Below are 19,271 nucleotides of genomic sequence, written 5' to 3'. Positions count from 1 at the left end.
AGGTCAGGTGGTCTGGTATTCCCATCTCTCAGAATTTTCCACAGTTTATTGTGACCCACACAGTCAAAGGCTTTGGCATAGTCAATAAACCAGAAATAGATGTTTTTCTGGAACTCTCTTCCTTTTGCCACGATCCAGCGGATGTTGGCAATTTGATCTCTGGTTCCTCTGCCTTTTCTAAAACCAGCTTGAACATCTGAAAGTTCACAGTTCACGTATTGCTGAACCCTGGCTTGGAGAATTTTGAGCATTACTTTACTAGTGTGTGAGATGAGTGGAATTGTGCGGTAGTTTGAGCATTCTTTGCATTGCCTTTCTTTGGAACTGGAATGAAAACTGACCTTTTCCAGTCCAAAATCACTGCAGATGGTGATTGCCGCCATGAAATTAAAAGACGCTTACTCCTTGGAAGGAAAGTTATGACTAACCTAGACAGCATATTCAAAAGCAGAGACATTACTTTGCCAACAGAGGTCCGTCTAGTCAAGGCTATGGTTTTTCCAGTGGTCATGTATGGATGTGAGAGTTGGACTGTGAAGAAAGCTGAGTGCTGAAGAATTGATGCTTTTGATGTGGAAGAAGCATCAAAACCATGCTGTGATGTGGGAGAAGACTCTTGAGAGTCCCTTGGACTGCAAGGAGATCCAACCAGTCCATCCTAAAGGAGATCAGTCCTGGGTGTTCTTTGGAAGGAATGATGCTAAAGCTGAAACTCCAGTACTTTGGCCACCTCATGCAGAGTTGACTCACTGGAAAAGACTCTGATGCTGGGAGGGATTGGGGGCAGGGGGAGAAGGGGACGACAGAGAATGAGATGGCTGGGTGGCATCACCGACTCGATGGACATGAGTTCGGGTGAACTCCGGGAGTTGGTGATGGACAGGAAGGCCTGGCGTGCTGCAATTCATGGGGTGGCAAAGAGTCGGACACGACTGAGTGACTGAACTGAACTGAACTAAATGCTGATTTTACAAGCTAGATTGACAAAGGGTTAACGAGTCCTTCGTTAAATAATGCAAAATGTGTTTGAATGATGATGTACTAAACAGTATTGCCCTTGCTGTGGTGTGATTAGTAGAAATGCTCATCCCGGTGGATGCCTAAAATTCTTTCCCAAATTCACTTGGACTTTTATTGCTTTCCTCAATCTCAATAGACCAACTGATGAACTTTGGAGACTGGTTCTTTATTTTTCAGGCCACAGGGCATCTACTGTAAAAGGATTAAAAAGGGAAGCAGACAGAGAAGGCTATGTGTTCCCAAACAGAAGGCCTCAGTGGTGAGTCAGAAGGCAGGGAGTTTGGCAGGCCAACCAACTTCAGAGCAGTACAATCTGATTGAGATGAAATCCACTCAAATACTAAAATAGACTGTCCAGACATTGCCTTTGCTTCCCTGACTCCTTCTTCACAAGGACAACGGAGCGTCCTTTTGCTCAATTAACCTTTGACTAAATTCAGAATAAAACAGATGGTTAGAAGCCATAGAAAAAGAGGTAGAGGCCTTTTGAACCTCATCCTAGGCTATTGATTTTCCAGTAAAATATATTTCCTCCATTTCCTGGAAAGGCTTTAGAGTGAATTCATTTTGATAACTCTGTTTTCCAAAGGGGACAAATCATATAGGTCTGAGGAAATTATTTTACAGGGCTAAAATGCAGAAACAAAGGCTGAATATAGAGATAAGTCCCATGATAAAGGAAAACTATAACGGCCTTAGGAAAACTTAAATCTAAGCCAAACCACTGTGTTATAGGAATTCTGAGATAATCATGATGCTTACAAAAAATGAGTTTGTGTTGGTAAACTACTATGAAACAGGAAAGGGCAATACATTTTGTATTTATACCATATTTGGCTTATATGACAGAAGAGCCACCTGCTTACATTCAAGTGCAGTGGTCAGTTTCACTTCTCCAGGTCCTTGGTTTTCACACAACAAGCAGCACCATGCCCTGTAATTGACAGACTCAGCAAAACAGAATTGGACTCTGAAAACTCTCATCATCTCCCCAGCTTCAGGTGGAAGACATAGATGGATGAGTCAAACAGGAAGTAAGAAGGCAAAAAAGAATAGGGCATATGGAGAAGGAATAAATGGATAGATGGGTATGGTAGTTTAGATTAGTGGTTTAAAAAAGAGAGAATGCACAGAAGTATTTTAGGGCAGTGAAATTACCCTGAACAACACTCTAAAGGTAGACAGATGTCATTATACATTTGTCCAAACCCCTAGAATGTCCAACATCAGGAGTAATGGCAATGTCAACTCTGGACTTTGGTGCTAATGATGTGTCAATGTAGGTTCATCAATTGTCACAAACATACCACTCCGATGGGACATGCTGATAGTGGGGGAGGCTATGCATGTGTGAGGGCAGGGGTATACAAGACATCTCTCCCTTTTGATCAATTTCACCATGAAGCTAAAACTACTCTAAAATATAAAGGTTTTTTTTTTTTTTTTTTAAGAAGGGTAGATAAGCACTAGAAAGGTAGAGAAAAAAATCTTCCCACCTTTCCTACTGAATGGAGGCACTGAAGACAGACTGGTTAGGCATCTGCTATACATTACAATAAAGTAGAAGAAAGTTAGAAAAAATAAACAATACTGGGCCTTACTTATTATATTTGCCTACTTGGCTGTAGGGAAATATCTCTACAGATAAACAGTTGCAGACAGAGGCAACTTCCAGAGTTTAGTACAGGCAAACCTCGTGTTATCGCACTTTGCTTCATTTCACTTTGCGGACATCATGTTTTTTCACAAATGGAAGGTGTATGGCAGTCCTGAATCAAGCAAGTCTACTGGTGCCATTTTTCCAACAGCATTTGCTCACTTCAGGTCTCTGTGTCACTTTTGGTAATTCTCCCAAGAGTCTACACTTTATCGTTATTATTATATTCATCGTGTGATCGGTGATCTTTGATATGACTACTACAGAAAGATAACAACTCGCTGAAGGCTTAGATCATAGCATTTTTAACAATAAAGTATTTGTTAATTAAGGTGTGTACATTGTTTTTTAAGACATAATGCCATTGCACACTTAATAGATGACAGTAAAGCATAAACAGGGACTTCCCTGGAGGTCCAGTGGTTAAGACTTCACGCTTCCACTGCAGGAGGCATGGGTTTGATCCCTGGTTGGGGAACTAACATCCTACATGTTGTGTAGCACAGTCAAAAATTTTTTAATTAAAATTTAAAAATTGGATAGGACTTCAAAGAAAAATAAAGTGGAAACATAACTCTCATATGCACTGGGAAACCAAACAACTCATGTAACTCAGTTTCTTGCAATGCTCTGGAATCAAATGGGCCTTCCCAGGTGGCTCTAGTGGTAAAGAATCTGCTGCCAAAGCAAGAGACTCAAGAGACATGAGTTCGATCCCCGGGTTGGGCAGATCCCCTGGAGAATGGAACCCACTCCAGTAATGGCAACTGGAATGGCAACCCACTCCAGTATTCTTGCCTGGGAAATCCTATGGACGGAGGAGCCTGGCGGGCTACAGTCCATGGGGTCACAAAGAGTCAGACATGACTGAGCAACTGAGCACTCATGGAATCAAACCTGCAATATCTTTGAGGGGTACTTGTATCAGAATTACTGTGAGCCTGGCCTATTTGTGGCAGCACAAAGGACCACATTCTTACAGTGGGCCGCACTTGTTGCAATAAATAAGGAATTTCACCTTCTGAGAGACATTTTAATGGGAATGGAAGAGAATGCAGTCCCTTCTGCAGGGACAGGTTGTAGGCACACACATTCTTGCCGGGATGAATATGCTCACATGGTTCTCCCTGCCTGACTCCCCTTCCAGCTCTTCTCTGCTTATCTAAGCCCTAACATGCCCTCAACCCTCTCTGCCATTCAACTTTTTCCTGTTGCTGTTGTTGTTTAGTTGCTAATTCATGTCTGACTCTCTGTGACCCCATGGACTATAACCTGCCAGGCTCCTCTGTCCATGGAATTGTCCAAGCAAGAATATGGGAGTGGGTTGTCATTCCCTTCTCCAGGGGATCTTCCCGACCCATAGATCGAACTCGTGTCTCCTGTATCTCCTGCACTGGCAGGCAGATTCTTTATCACTGATACACCTAGGAAATCCAATATTTTCCTTTATTGATTTCTGAATTTTAGTTTAGTGAGTATCAGAATCACCTGTGAGGAATGGAGAGAAGGCAGCTGAGGGAACTGTTTAAAAATGCTGTTTACTAGGACCTGTGGCCAAAGACTCTGATGTAACAAGCCAGATGTGGATCCCAGATATCTACAGTTTTAATGGTCTCCCTGGGGGCTTTCAAATGCAAAAGATTTCCCAACCACATCTGGAGCAACTCATCTTAGGACAGTTTGTCACTTGACATCATTGCCTGCCATGTGGCTTACACCACATCAGTCATGTCTTCCCAGTGAGACCATGGATGCCAAGACCTAAGCGCTGCATGCAAAGGAAGCCTGACAACTAAGCTACATAATTTCCTCTTTCTTTTCTTTTTTTTCAGTTTTATTGCGATCTAATTGACAAATAAAAATTATATTATTCAAGATATCTTACTTGACATTTTGATGTATGCACACATTGTGAAATGATCACCACGATCAAGCTAATTAACATATCCATCACCTCACATAGTCACCATTTTCTTTTGTTGCTATTCTTCTTTATTTTTAATCCCTCCTGGCACATAACATCAACTTACAATAGGCAAAGAGAGCCACTGAGCAGAAGATTATTAGAAAAATAACTCATAGAAAACGATATGCTTTTGTTCAATGGTGAGAGACGTTTAACAAATGACAGTGAATTTTTAGGACAATGAAGGAACCAAAGTCAGGAGGAGCAAAAGCCTCCTCTAGGCTGCCATGTCCCTAAAGGATGCTAAACTCCCCTTCAAAACAACCGGCTAGGAGAGGCCAAGCCTCAGTTAGATACATTAAACATGCCTCATGGCAGATGTAGGTCTGAGTTGGGCTCCCTATGTCACTTTAATCATACTGGAGAACTTCTAAGCATTTCAGAACTGATGTGCCATCAGAAGCAAACTGAGGCTTAAATGGGTCTGAGATTAGCTGATAATCCCTCAGAAACTTGAAAAAGGGGAGAGAATGTATGCAGACCTGCAAATTCCAAGAGGTTTCTATCCTGTCCAAGCTTACAGGATGTGACAGTTAATTTTATGTGTCAACTTGGTTGGGTCATGAGATGCCCAGACTAAATAATATTTCTGGGCAGGTCTGTGAGAGTGTTTCCAGGTAAGGTGAACTTTGAACCAGTAGCCTGAGTAAAGCAGATTGCCCTCCCCAATGTGCATCATCCAATCTGTTGGCCTGAAGAGAACAAAAAGGTGAAGGAAGGGAGAATTGGCTCTATTTGTACCTCACTGCTTGAGCTGGAACATCTGCCCAAGGACTGGAATTTACACCCTTAGCTCTCCTAGTTCTCAGGCCTTTAGGCTCAGACTGAACTACACCATCACCTGTCCTGGGTTTTCAGCTTACACATGGCAGATCATGGGACTTCTCAGCCTCCATAATCACACAAGCCAATTCCTTACAGTAAATCTCTCTATATCTATTGGTTCTGTCTCTCTGTAGAACCCTGACTAATACACAAGACCAAAATAAAGAAAGCATTTAGACTAGCGAGGACTCGCTGAATGCAAGAGCATCAGAACATGTCTGATCACAGACAGTATCGTTAGGGTGTGAGAACAAAAAAATCTCCATGAAGGAGAAATAATGAAGAAGACATAGTTCCTGTTTTATTTATAGCTATATTTATATTTAAACAGGCTATGTATATGTATACATGTATACACACACCCACACATCACAGAAAGTTTGGCATCAGATTCAGTAAGATGTTAATGATGATCATCTCTGAGTGGTGGAATTGCAGGTGATATTTATTTTCTTCTTTATTCTTTTCCTGCACTGAGTTTTTAATCATTATTTATATAATAAAAAATTCTTCCTGTTTTTAAAAAAATGAAGTAAAAATCAGACACTAGTGCTCTTATAGAACTAGCAACGGAAAACATCTACAACTAATGACTCTTAGGAAGAAGAGCTAATGTGAGATGAGATGGGGACACCTTACATATGGGTGAACTTGATTTTCCAGATCTCCAAATACTGTGGGTGAGTACTCAGGTATTCAACACAGATTGGGAGGGTGATCAGAAGAATCGGAACATATTTTGAATTTGTTGCTGCTAAAAATTTGCCTAAATACTCAAAAACGTAGATTTTTTAAAAATACCAACAACTAGCCCAAATCCTTTCACATGCATATCTAATTACAATGGTAAGTCCAATTGGCCTCAATAATCTAGCAATATTCATACTACAGCTCTACAGCTCCTTCTCAGGCCACCCTGGGCTCCCCAAGACCTTTTGGGTTTTTAAAAATTAAGTTTGGTTTGAGAAAAAATTTAAATATATATATATATATTTTGGCTCAACAATTTAACTTCTAGGACTTCACCTTACAGATCTTTATACACTTTGCCAAAGTTACCCACAGGATGTTCACTGCAGAATTGTTTATAACAGCGAGAAGTGGAAATAAGGTACATGGACTCCAACAGGAGGTGGGTGATAGAAACTGCAGTACATCTTGAGTTGGTATATAGTATAGATAGGATTTGTATAATGCCCATAGACTCAGCAGAGGCAGAGAAAGAGCCAAAGCAGAGTGATTGTATGTTCCAGACCAGCAGGGAGAAGCAGCTATTGTAACACTTTCATTCACCATTTGACTGCACCCTTCCATTAAAAATTTAATCATTGGGGTTCACCTGGAAGCTAAAAGAAATGGCCAGGACCAGAGGTGGGTGGAGGGAATTGTGCGAAGGTGGTCAAAAGGTACAAACTCACAGTTATAAGTACTAGGGATATAAAGTACAACATGATAAATATAATTGACACTGCTGTACGCTCTTTATGACTGTTGTTAAGATAGTATATCCTAAGAGCTCTCATCACAAGGAAAACACTTTTTTTTTCTATTTCTTTGATTTTGTAACTCTATGAGATCATGGATATTCAATGACTTACTGGGGTCATCATTTCATGATGTATGTAAGTCAAATCATTATGCTGTACACCTTAAATTTACAGTGTTGCATGTCAATTTTTTCTCAATAAAACTAGAAGAAAAAATACAAGGCAAATAAATAATTGAAAATATGATAACCTTACATGACAACTCAGAACACAAATTGTATAGATAGCATGATTACAACCACATAATGATATATAGCTATATATATGTAGGAAATGCATCAAAACATTACCAGTTTTTTAAAACAAGTGATCAGGGATGAAGAGAGAAGGGAGCCTAGCTCTGCTGGGTGATGTATTTTAACCTCAGAAATGTAAAAGGAAAATAGTGACAAAATTATCCCCTGTGATTACTGTTCATGCTACAATGAAGCATGGTATGAAGTTCCTACCTGATTTTTCACACCAACTACGGTTCATGTTATCATTATGAAGCAAACTCACTGAAGAATGATATTTCATTTTTTGAAACCAAATGTATAGAAAGATTTTAAAACTCTTGAGGGACTCCTCTGCCGGCCCAGTGGTCAGAGCTCCACACTTCCACCTCAGGGGGCACGGGTTCCATCCCTGGTTTGGGAACTAAGTTCCCACAAGCCACACAGTATGGCCAAAAAATAAAATAAAAACTGTTTACCCATGCACACAATGAAAGGAGTCAGCAGCAAAAACACACATAGTACATTAGGTGAAAAGTGAAACTATATTCCAGTTGTGATGAGGAAGATGACAAGGCTACCAAACGGGGAGACTTCAGGGTTATGAGGACTTGACCTTTTCATTAGTGACTGGGCCAAGTCTGGAAAGAAGACATGGAGGAAAACAGAGTAGATTAAGGGAAATTATACAATTTCTTTTTCAACAGGAACTTATTTTGAGTATTGCACATGCCCTATTTAGAGCTTATATATTTTGTCATATCTGTGTTCAAGCCAGAGCCATTTCATTCCTCCCTCTGTGCCAAAGGGCAGTCTTTCCTTTGGGCTTTCCTCAAGAACAAGGTTGATAATATTTCCAAGGATATCATAGCAGATTGATTGATTCTAAAATAAAATCACACTATGCAATCATGTAAACTTTACTGCATTAAAGGAACTTGGGAATTCACCTCCTATCTGTAAGGCAAGCTCTAACTGCTGAATTTCCCCATAATGTTGACACATCGGCCAATTTCTCTTTTGTTGCAGTTTAAAAGGCCTTGCTCTGAATCCCCCTGAATTACTCAGTACAGTGGATGTAAAACTTCTAGACATCTGTAAGAAACCTACAAGTAGAAGAGTTCCATTATAATGAAGCTGACATTAGACCCTTGCAATGCAACTTTCTCCAGTCTTCCATTGGTGTCGCCTCGATACTTCAGTGATTCTCCATATAGAGAGTCAAGAAAATTTTTGTTTATCATCTGAACACTCACCACAGTATAATAATTCTTGGTAAGTGGAGTCGCTTCAAATCCTTTGACAGCCTTGGGGGAGAGAGGTCTCTCTGTGAAAAAGACATTTAAATTATGTTAATATCACACAAGTCTAAGATGAACATCTTATAACATAGGTCAACTAACATATTATAAATATTGTCAAGTGGAAGGCTCAAAGGAAATGTACATTTCTAAACAAGTAAAGCTATAACCTTACTAAACTACAGATGGCCAAGTCACAGCTTCTTAATGACAGGGTCAAGGCAAGAACTTCAGATCCAGTTTGGGCTGTTTCTTTACTCATCTGCCTCTCCATTCGACTTATTATAAAACAGATAAGCAAAGGAATGCTAACCAAATACATTATGTTTGTAACTTGCAACTAACCATACAAGAATAACATAATACAGATAATAGCAGCCATTCTTTCCTGGGGCTGGCTGTTTATTGTGCCCAGAATAAAATAATCAGAATCTTGAATACACTGAAAAGTAGCAGGAAATTCATTTTAATATCATTATATTGTGCTATAAAATATTGTCTTTCTTTTACAAAGTTTGTCTTATCTATTAAACTCATGACTAAGAGACATCCCAGAATGCTTTTTTTAAAAAACAAAGAAACCACTTAATAAAAATACAGACAGGGGACTTCTTTGGCGGTCCAGTGGCTAAGAGTCCTCACTTGCACTGCAAGGGGATCAGATTCAATCCCTGGTCAGGGAACTAAGATCCCACAAGACACCTTGTGCAGCCAAAAGAAATTTTAAAAATAAAAAGTACAAGACAGCAATCATAAATGTTTAACAGTGTCACTACAGACTATCTTCCTTACTCTCATTTTGTCCTTTGTATCATTGCTTTATATTCCATTTTTGCCTTGTTATATTATATTGCATGCTGCTTTAAATTCCTTCTGAAGTATGGTAGAGTATACATAACCAAGTATTATCATCAGGCCTTGATCTTCCCTTTGCTAAAAGTAATATTTTCTAGTTTTATATCTATGACATTCCACTCCTAAAAAATGCAATATACAGAAAAGAAAAACCAACAATTAACCCGTCACCAAGAGCTAACCATCATCCACAGTAACGTTTTGAAGTATGTCTTCCTATTCCTTTTATCATGTGTTTGTGAACACACAAACACAGTGATCTTTCTTAATTCATCTACAGCTTAACTCTCCTATTACAACACTATTTCATGAACATTTTTCCATTTAACCTTGATTTCTAATAATTTTTATATTTAAAATATCCCTTATGTTTACTTGGCAATTAACAGCCTTTAGGACATTTTATTTGATCTTTACAATGACCCTGTGAGGCAGAGATGATCTTCTCATTTTGCAGAGGTCACTAAAGTACAGAAAGGTGAGGTCAGCTGCCTAAGAGCATGAATTTGGGAAATGGCAGAGCCAAGACTGAAGCCCAGGTGTGTCTTGACAAGAGCCTGTGCTCCCAAGCAGCAGGACGTCCAGAGATGAAGCTACTGAAAGGCCTGGTTGGTGGCAGGAGCAGTGGTTCCCCATCTACCTCGGAGCTCAGAGGGGCCATCAGTTCGATCTGGGATGGTCAGAGAAGACCTTGCTGGGCAGCCGGGTATTTGATCTGTCCCTGGATGGGGGCTAGAATTCAAACAGGCTGAGAAGACAGTAGAGCGTTTTCTCAGCAGGGAAGATTCCCGGAGCACAGCTGTAGAAATGGCAACACTCAAGGCAGGGCTGTTCCTGCGACAGTGAACTGTCCAGCTGGACCAGGCTGTATAAAGTGGAAATACAGCAAAAATGCAGGAATGAGGGCCAATTCTCTCACTCCTCAGCAACAAAAAATGGGGCATATCTAGTTTAAGATCTGCCTGGATCCACATGGTGGCTTCACGAGGCTTTACTGGATAAATCTGAGCAAGTCAAAGCCACCCAGACTATTACTTGAGGTTATAAGTGGCAGAGTCAGGACATGAACCCAAGTACTGTATTGCCAAGCTTAGTGTTCGCCCCCTGCCACCACACTACGGTTTTCGACTCTTCAGCATACTTGAAATCAACAGTTACCAAATTCTTTTAGTTTTTATTAAGCAAGTTTTCTACAGTATAGCCCTGATGTTACTTAAAACTCAGTTGTTTTGTGTAATTATGACATAAACCAGTCTGATTAAAAATAGAACGTTCCAGAGAAATCAGCAAGATGTGGTCGCCTTTCGAAAGCAAGGCCAAAAGGAAGGGTAAAGAGTAATGGAAAGTCTGCAAAGATGCAGAAGAGGAAAGGAAAGCCCAAAGGAATTGGTCACTGCAAGTGAAGAAAAATGGTAACTACGTAAAGTAGAACAGGGAAACATGAAAGAAAACAGTGACTGCCATGGAGATTGCTGGGTGGCTGAACATAATGCTAAAAGAGCTGGTGTTTTGATGAGATCAATAAAATTGTTAACAAGGATTTACTGAATAGCCCCGGGCACTATATTCAGTATATTGTAATGATCTATAACGGAAAAGATTTTTTCAAAATATAGAGATATATATATGTATAACCAAATCCCTTTGTTGTACACCTGAAATTAACACAATATTGTAAATTAATCACACTTCAATAAAAAAATTATAGTAAAAAAATTTTAATAAAATAGTCAAACTCTAGAAAGACTGACAGAGGAAAAAAGAGAGAAGACGCATATTGCCTATATGAGAAGTGAAATATGGGATATCACTACAGACTCTAGAGATACCAAAAAGATAATAAATAGTATGAACAACTCAAAACACATAAATTTGATAATTAGGTGTGAAATGGAGCAATTTCTCAGAAAACCAAAACTACCACAGTTCACCCAATATTAAATACATCATTTGAAGAACCTTATAACAAGTATGGAAACTGAATTTATAAATTTAAAACTTTGGAGAAAAGGAAATCTCCAGGCCCATATGGTTCTAATGCAGAGTTCTACCAAATGTTGAAAGAAGAAGTCATAGCAATTCTTCTCAATCTCTTCCAGAAAATAAAAGAATTCATTTTATAAAGTCACTATTACACTGACACCAAAACCAGACAAAGACAGTACAAAAAATTAAAGTGCAGACCCATATCCCTCATGAATTTCAATGAAAAAACCTTAACAAAGTATCAGTAAATAGAATTCAGCAATATTTTATAAGAACTTTATACCATGGAATTCATCCCATGGATACAAGTTGGTTAAATATTCAAAAATCAATAGATGAAACCCATGTTAGTAATAGTCTAGAAAGAAAAATCAAATGATAATATCAATGGATGCAGAAAAAGCACAGGACAAAATTCAATACCCATTCAACAAAAACTTCCAGAAAGAAATAGGAATAAAGAACTTCTCCAACTCAATAAAGAGCATCTACAAAAACCTTACAGCTAGCATCTTACCTAGTGGAGAAAAACCTACGGCTGAATGCATTCCGAACCCCAAGATCAGGAACAAGGCAAGGATGCCTGCTCTCACTCAGCGTCGTACTGGAAGGTCTGGATGTCTCTGCAGTCTTGGTGCAGAATGGGGAATCAATCCCGAGAGAAGAAGGAAAACAGATTTGGAAGGATAACCTTGGAAAGTCTTTAAAAATGTAGTCTTTGCAAACAACCGGCCCCATGAAAAAACTCAAGGGGTGGATGCAAAGAGAAAAACACCAGTACTAGGTTTCAGTGACAGTTCTTGCCTCTTGTCCCTCCTTTGCCCTCTACCCCCCAGCCCACCACTGCCTACTCTTACCACGTGCGGTCTTAGCTGAGACCCACTCTCAGCGAGACACGCAGAGAAGGAATGAATACGTGGAGGTTCAGAAGAGATAAGTTCAGTCCCTGGGGGTGGTTCCAAGTGACAGAAGGGGGGTCAATTTTCCCTCCCCAAAATGTCTCTTTGGCACGTGGATTATATTGAGCTGGAAACAATCAAGGCTCTAAAGACTCAGGAAGTCTTTCTCTTTTTTATTTTTTAATATAAATTTATTCATTTTAATTGGAGGTTAATTACTTTACAATATTGTATTGGTTTTGTCATACATCAACATGAATCCGCCACAGGTTTTTACCTCCCCCTTAGATGCCTAGAGAATTTAGGTAGAAGGCTTGTTCCCAGAACAGAGCTATCAGCAGAGATATCTGCAAAGAAAGAACATGGGCTGGGGGTGGTGGGGACAACTCTTGGAGATCAGAGTCCACTCTGCGTTCCATGGTCTCTGCAAGGCCCAGCAAACATTTATTTGCCAAACATTTGCTTTTCCATCTCTATGTCAATTGCCTTCCTCCCCTTTGAAGTCTCAAACCACTACCCCCAACACCCTCTTTTATCTTTAGCTGAAGATGGTATTTAAGGTGAACGTTTCACCATTTTGGCAACTTACTCAGTTCCTCTGGGTCTCTCCCATGTAGACAGATTATTAAAATTTTTTTGTGATTTTCACTTGTTGATCTGTCTCATCAATTTCAAAAGAACCTAGAAGGGTAGAGGAAAACTTCTTCCTCCCCAATATAACCTAACCAGAACTAATATGAAAACATAAACCTTTTAGGTGGTGTTTCTAAGGCCATTAAAAACTGGTCAATTCAATTCAAGCAACAAAAAAGAAATCAATCAATGCAGTGAAGAATTCAAATGGGTTATTTAGCATAACTCAAACAACAACAGTGTCATATAAGTATAGACGTAAGTAACCTTCCTAGGGCATTATGCTAAGTGAAATAAGTCAGAGAAAGACAAATACTATACTGTACAATATGACGTACACATGGAATCTAAAAAATAAAACAAACTAGTGACTATAACAAGAAAGAAGCAAACTCACTGATACAGAAAACAAACTATTGGTGACCAGTGGAGAGAGGAAAGGGAGAGGGGCAATATAGGGATAGGGGAGTAACAGGTACAAACTATTAGGTATAAAATAAGCTACAAGGATATACTGTACAACATGAGGAATACAGCAAATATTTTATGATAACTATAAGTATAACCTTTAAATACTGTGATCACTATATTTTATAATTTATATAATACTATACAACTGGGGCTTCCCTTGTAGCTCAGTTGGTAGAGTCTGCCTGCAATGCAGGAGACCCAGGTTCAATCCCTGGGTCAGGAAGATCCCCTGGAGAAGGAAATGGCAACACACTCCAGTATTCTTGCTTGGGAAATCCCATAGACAGAGGAGCCTGGAGGGCTACAGTCCATGGAATCACAAAGGGTTGGACACAACTTAGCGACTAAACAACAATAACAAATATTTCAATTTAAAAAGTTACAAATGCTGGGAAAAAAAGAAATCGTCCTTATTCCTATGTAACAATCCTTTTCCCATTAACTCTCCATTCATTCCTCTCCCTTGCTAAGGTATAGATTCCTATGCCTGTTGGTGGTGACAAGTCAAAAAGAAATCTAGTGATAACTGGTTTTCTCTGGATGTGAAGGATCTGTGTGATACACCCTGGGGATTAAAACAGAAAGTGTAAATATAAAGCCCCATCATGCTTTTGGATTAGAATAAGTAGGAAGAGTCATTTCTTAATCTGCCTTAATACAATTTAATTAGCCATCTACCTAATCCCCTCATTTGACATCTATATTTACCTGCAAAGAAGAAGTTTTAGAAGGATTTATTGACCCTTTAACTGAATCAGCTGAAGAAAACAGAACTTGCTTAAAATATCTGCTCCAGTCATATTTGCCTCAATAGCCAGGAAAAATTTAATGCAAAGTCCTGATAAAACCTTCACCCTTAAAAAAAAAAAAAAAAAAACTTCACCCTTTCTTGGTAACAGACAAAAATTTTAAGGGGAGATATAACCTACTGTGTTACTGAGATATAACTTACTGTGATGTAGTGGCAAACATGATTTTGGTGTATAAACAACAAGGTCATTCACAAGTTACCACTAATTTTAAAGAAAAAGACTGAAAACAGGATAAATGGCTAATTTTCTTATTTATAATGTATCTGGGTCAAGTGAACTGATGGGAAAAAAAGAGCTTCTGTAGTTTATATAATGACTAAGTTATTCATACGTGTACTTTTCAAGAAGTAAGATCCTTGAAAAAAATATTTTTTCCTCAAAATGGGGTTTATTTTTCTCATGTGACAGGAAATTGAAAGGTGGCCAGCAGGACTGGTGACAAGAGCTCCCTAATGTCACCTGTGCCTGAGTTCCGTCATTCTTGCGGAGAGGCTTTCGTCATCATGGTCACAAAAAGCTATTCTATCTTCAGCCTTAAACTCATGTTAAAAGGTGTGTGTGTGTGTGTGTGTGTGTGTGTGTGTGTGTGTAACACATTATACTCAAATATTCTATTTCTCAACTTTCTACAGTTTTAGAGTGGTGGTTCTGTAAGTCCTCAGAAATCAACCTCCTCCTGAAGAGAGGAAGAAACTGTCTCCAGGGCTTTGGCCATAATTATCTCTAGACAAAAGTTACAGAGGATTTCTCAAACTTAAAAATCCATTCCCCAAGGGCAAACTTACCAGAGCATGAAGTGCTCTTGTCAGTGGAACAAAACTCTGCACAGCTCTCCACCGCGGAGCCAGCAGAGCTGTCTGCGGGCTGAGGGTTGCCTGGGACTGGAGTTCCTTTCTTTGATTTCTAAGACAAAAGAACCTGTAGCATCAGCCTGAATTGTACCCAGGCTACCGTAAATGAGTATTCCAGAATTCCTGACTCTTCCAGTGATCTCCATGTTACACATCTGGCCCAACAGTAAGCAGATAGAGATCACAGGAGTCCTTTGTTCCATGCCTGATTCAACTTTATAAAGGACCCAGAAGCTGTATAGCAGAGGGGTTGAAAACTCCAAGTTGAAGGTTTCATTTCTTTGAGCTACACATTTAATCTAGAAATCATTTTTAAAGACTCATTAAAGATAAATGTTCTTTCCTAAGTGGACACATCACTATGGATTTTATGGAAAGACATTCCAAAGATAAGTGTTAGTCACTTAGTCGTGTCTGACTCTTTGCAACCCCATGGACTACAGCCCACCAGGCTCCTCTGTCCATGGAATTCTCCAGGCAAGAATACTGGAGTGGGTAGCCATTCCCTTCTCCAGGGGATAAAACAGCATAACACTGAGTTTATATTGTCCCTCAGCAGCCTTCTAAGCAGGTTGTGGCCTTCTTACTGTTTTGTGCAGCAAGATTTGGGTGGGAAAGGATTCAAGTTGGCAAAGAGCTGATACCTACTTTCCCAACAAGATGTTTGCATTACACCAAGTTAATCTCCTCCAAAGTCCCTTAAATATGCTCCACTTGAACTACCACAGATCTTTCACAGTTTTCATTCTCCCCAAATAATCACTACAACTTACATTGTCCTCCACTCTCTTTTGGACCTATCCACACAGCTTCCGTGTCTTTGAGGGTTCAGCTCAAGTCCTATCTCTTCCGAGAAGCCTCTCCCATCCACTCCAGTCACAGTGTACTCTCTGTCCACTGATGATCTGCTATCTATTTGACACTTCATCATCTACCACTTTGTAGTGTTCATTGGCAGTTTAATCTCCAGCTCTTAGCTCTCTCCCATGCTCTAAATTCATCCTGCCAACCTGCTAGAAATCTTCAAAATGATAACCTGCTGGCGCCTCTACTCAACATGTCCAAAACAACTCATCATCTTTCAGTACCAATCACCCACCCCCAACACACACACACACACACACACACACACACACCCTCCTATCTTCTCTATTAAGGGAGTTCAGCATCTACCAAACATTTCCTATGTCTAAAGCACTACAGGAGAAGGCAATGGCACCCCACTCCAGTACTCTTGCCTGGAAAATCCCATGGACAGAGGAGCCTGGTAGGCTGCAGTCCATGGGGTCTCGAAGAGTTGGACACGGCTGAGCGACTTCGCTTTCACTTTTCACTTTCATGCATTGGAGAAGGAAATGGCAACCCACTCCAGTGTTCATGCCTGGAGAATCCCAGGGACGGGGGACCCTGATAGGCTGCCATCTATGGGGTCGCACAGAGTCGGACACGACTGAAGTGACTTAGCAGCAGCAGCAGCAGCAGCAAAGGACTACATTAGGCACTATGGACACAGAAAGATATACAAAGATGAATAATTTCTGCTTGACCTCCTTGTCAGGATGAGCTGGGTACCTCTCTTCTGCTCACCATTCTCCAGACTACCTTGTATTTAGAACTTAACATTCGATATGCTAGTAAGACCATCTCCCCACAAGACTATGAACACCACGAGGGCAAGAGGCATGGTTCAGGTTTATGTGCTTCACTGGTTCCCTCATCATAGAACTGATATCCTACTCGTGGCAAATAAACCTTTGCTGCTCAGCTAGGCGGATGACACTGCATGCCCTTAAGGAGCTCACCATCCACCTGGACCCCTAGGCTTGGCATTATGTTCACCTCTTCCTTTTCCTCATAGCTAATCATCAGCAAGTTTTCTTGATTCTGTTTTCACAGTATCTATTGCATCCATCCGGAGAACACAATGGCACCCCACTCCACTACTTTTGCCTGGAAAATCCCATGGATGGAGGAGCCTGGTAGACTGCAGTCCATGGGGTCGCTAAGAGTCGGACACGACTGAGAGACTTCACTTTCACTTTTCACTTTCATGCATTGGAGAAGGAAATGACAACCCACTCCAGTGTTCTTGCCTGGAGAATCCCAGGGGCAGAGGAGCCTGGTGGGCTGCCGTCTATGGGGTCGCACAGAATCGGACATGACTGAAGCGACTTAGCAGCAGCAGCAGCAACTGCATCCATCCACTTTCTCTTCTTCTCCACGGTCATCAAAGTCAATTGCTGGGACCTCAGCAGTAGTCTTTACTGCTTTCCCCACATCCTCCTTGATTATCCCCACCACTTCCCTGCCATCCAGCCCCAACATCACCACTAGAAAGATTTCTCTAAACCACATGCAATCCCCTGCTTACAGCTTGTCATTGACAGCCTTCTTAAAGTAGCTCCAGCCACACCCCTTCTCTTCACTCACCTAACCCTCAACCCAAATCCTCCTACCACTCATTCCATGCTTCCCTACTTCCCAGCTTTAACTTAGTAACTGCTTCTATCCTCTGCCCATCAGAAGCCTCTTTTCATCATTCAAGACCGAAGTCAAGTGCTTCTTTCCTCTTAGGTTACTGTTAATCAAATAATTTCTTTACTCTTCCAACAGCTTTGTACATATAACTTTGTGTGACTCTGTCCTAACCTGTCATGTGCACACCTATCCTGACTACTAGACTGAAAAGTCCTTGGGGGCAGAGTCCATGAGGACAGATTATTACAAACCCCTTCCCACCAAGTGGGCTTTCCTGGTAGCTCAGTTGGTAAAAAGAATCCACCTGCAATGCAGGAGACCCCAGTTCAATTCCTGGGTCAGGAAGATCCCCTGGAGAAGGGATAGGCTACACACTCCAGTATTCTTGGGCTTCCCTGGTGGTTCAGATGGTAAAGAATCCACCTGCAATGCAGGAAACCTGGGTTCAATCCCTGGGTTGGGAAGATCCTCAGGGGGGGGGCATGGAAACCCACTCCAGTATTCTTGCCAGGAGAATACTCATGGATGGAGGAGCCTGCTGGGCTACAGTCCGGGGTCGCAAAGAGTGAGACACGTCTCAGTGGGTAAGTACAGCACAGCCCTACCCAGTACCCAGGAAATACTCAACAAATAAGCTGAACAGAACTGAATGACCTGTCCCACAACATTCATTCATTTTACAAATATTTACCAAACCAAATCAACAGAAGAAACATCTCTGCCCTTGTGGCACTTATATGCTAATGGTAGAATACAGGTGGTAAATTAAATAAATAAATAAATATACACTGTTAGAAATAAATGGTAAAAAAAAAAAAAAAAAACCTACAAAAGGGAAAGGGGACAACAGTAGTGGCAACAGGGTCCAATTTTCCCCTGGGTGACCGGATAAGATGCTACTTTGAAGCCAACAAGGGAGCAAAGACCTGAAGTAGGTAAGGGTGGAGGGACAGCAGGTGAGGCAGGAACCTGTCTGGAACAGGCAACCAGGAGGCCCGCATGGCTGAAGTGGGACAAGTGAGGGGGAGAGAGGTCAGAAAGAAGGTCAGAGGGGACACCAGAGGCCAATCCTGGAGGCCATGTAGATTACTGGGATGACCTTGACCTTCACTGTTTTTGAGCTGGGAGCCATTATAGTACTCAAGTTACATTTTAAAAGGATCATTTTAAAAGTACCTTCTCAATCATTTTAATAGTGCTCAAGGTACATTTTAAAAGTACCCTCTGGCTATTGAGTTTAAACTACACTATAGGAGTGACAAGGACAGGGGCAGGGATGCCAGTTAAGAAGCTATTGCAGTAAACTAGGTGGGAAGTGGTCCATACTCTTCCAGTCCTAGGCTTTCCCTGAGAGGCAGGCCTCCTGACCCCAGTTAGGCAGACCTATTCTTGACAGCTGGAAAAGAGTTTCTAAGGGTTAGGTTCCCCAGGTGCTCAAACAAGAGCCAGAGCTTGCCAAGTGTATCCTTAACTGAGTTGTAAACCAAAGAGAGTTTAGGAAAAACTCCAAGAGAAGGGGTCCAAGACCAGGACAAACTTAGGGTGGTTGGTTCACAAGGGAGGAGCCAGACTATATGCTACAAGGCATCTCAGTAAAGGACACTATAAGGAGTGTGGCGTGCTGTCTGTTGGCTACTACATCCCCTCAACAATTCTTGGGATTCCCAGGCCAGGCCAGGAAGCAAGGGCTGTTCCTTTTACTTTTCTGATGAAGGCATTGAATCAGTGAACAAAGTTACAGTGAATCTGTCAAAT

General features: G+C 40.8%; 1 protein-coding gene across 13 annotated transcripts in view; it reads right to left on the bottom strand.

Moving 5' to 3' along the window:
* ARHGEF6 (Rac/Cdc42 guanine nucleotide exchange factor 6) overlaps nucleotides 1-19,271 on the bottom strand; it is a 117,142-nt gene that overhangs the window by 59,944 nt on the left and 37,927 nt on the right. For all 13 annotated transcript variants that reach the window (XM_070290673.1, XM_070290672.1, XM_070290674.1 and 10 more), the window contains one exon: nucleotides 8,487-8,557. In XM_070290673.1, the coding sequence (XP_070146774.1) occupies nucleotides 8,487-8,557 (71 nt within the window). The remainder of the gene's footprint in view (nucleotides 1-8,486; nucleotides 8,558-19,271) is intronic.

Source organism: Ovis canadensis, chromosome X (genome assembly GCF_042477335.2).
Source record: "Ovis canadensis isolate MfBH-ARS-UI-01 breed Bighorn chromosome X, ARS-UI_OviCan_v2, whole genome shotgun sequence".
Classification (NCBI taxonomy): Eukaryota; Metazoa; Chordata; class Mammalia; order Artiodactyla; family Bovidae; genus Ovis; species Ovis canadensis.
This window is presented reverse-complemented; position numbering and strand designations above follow the sequence as displayed.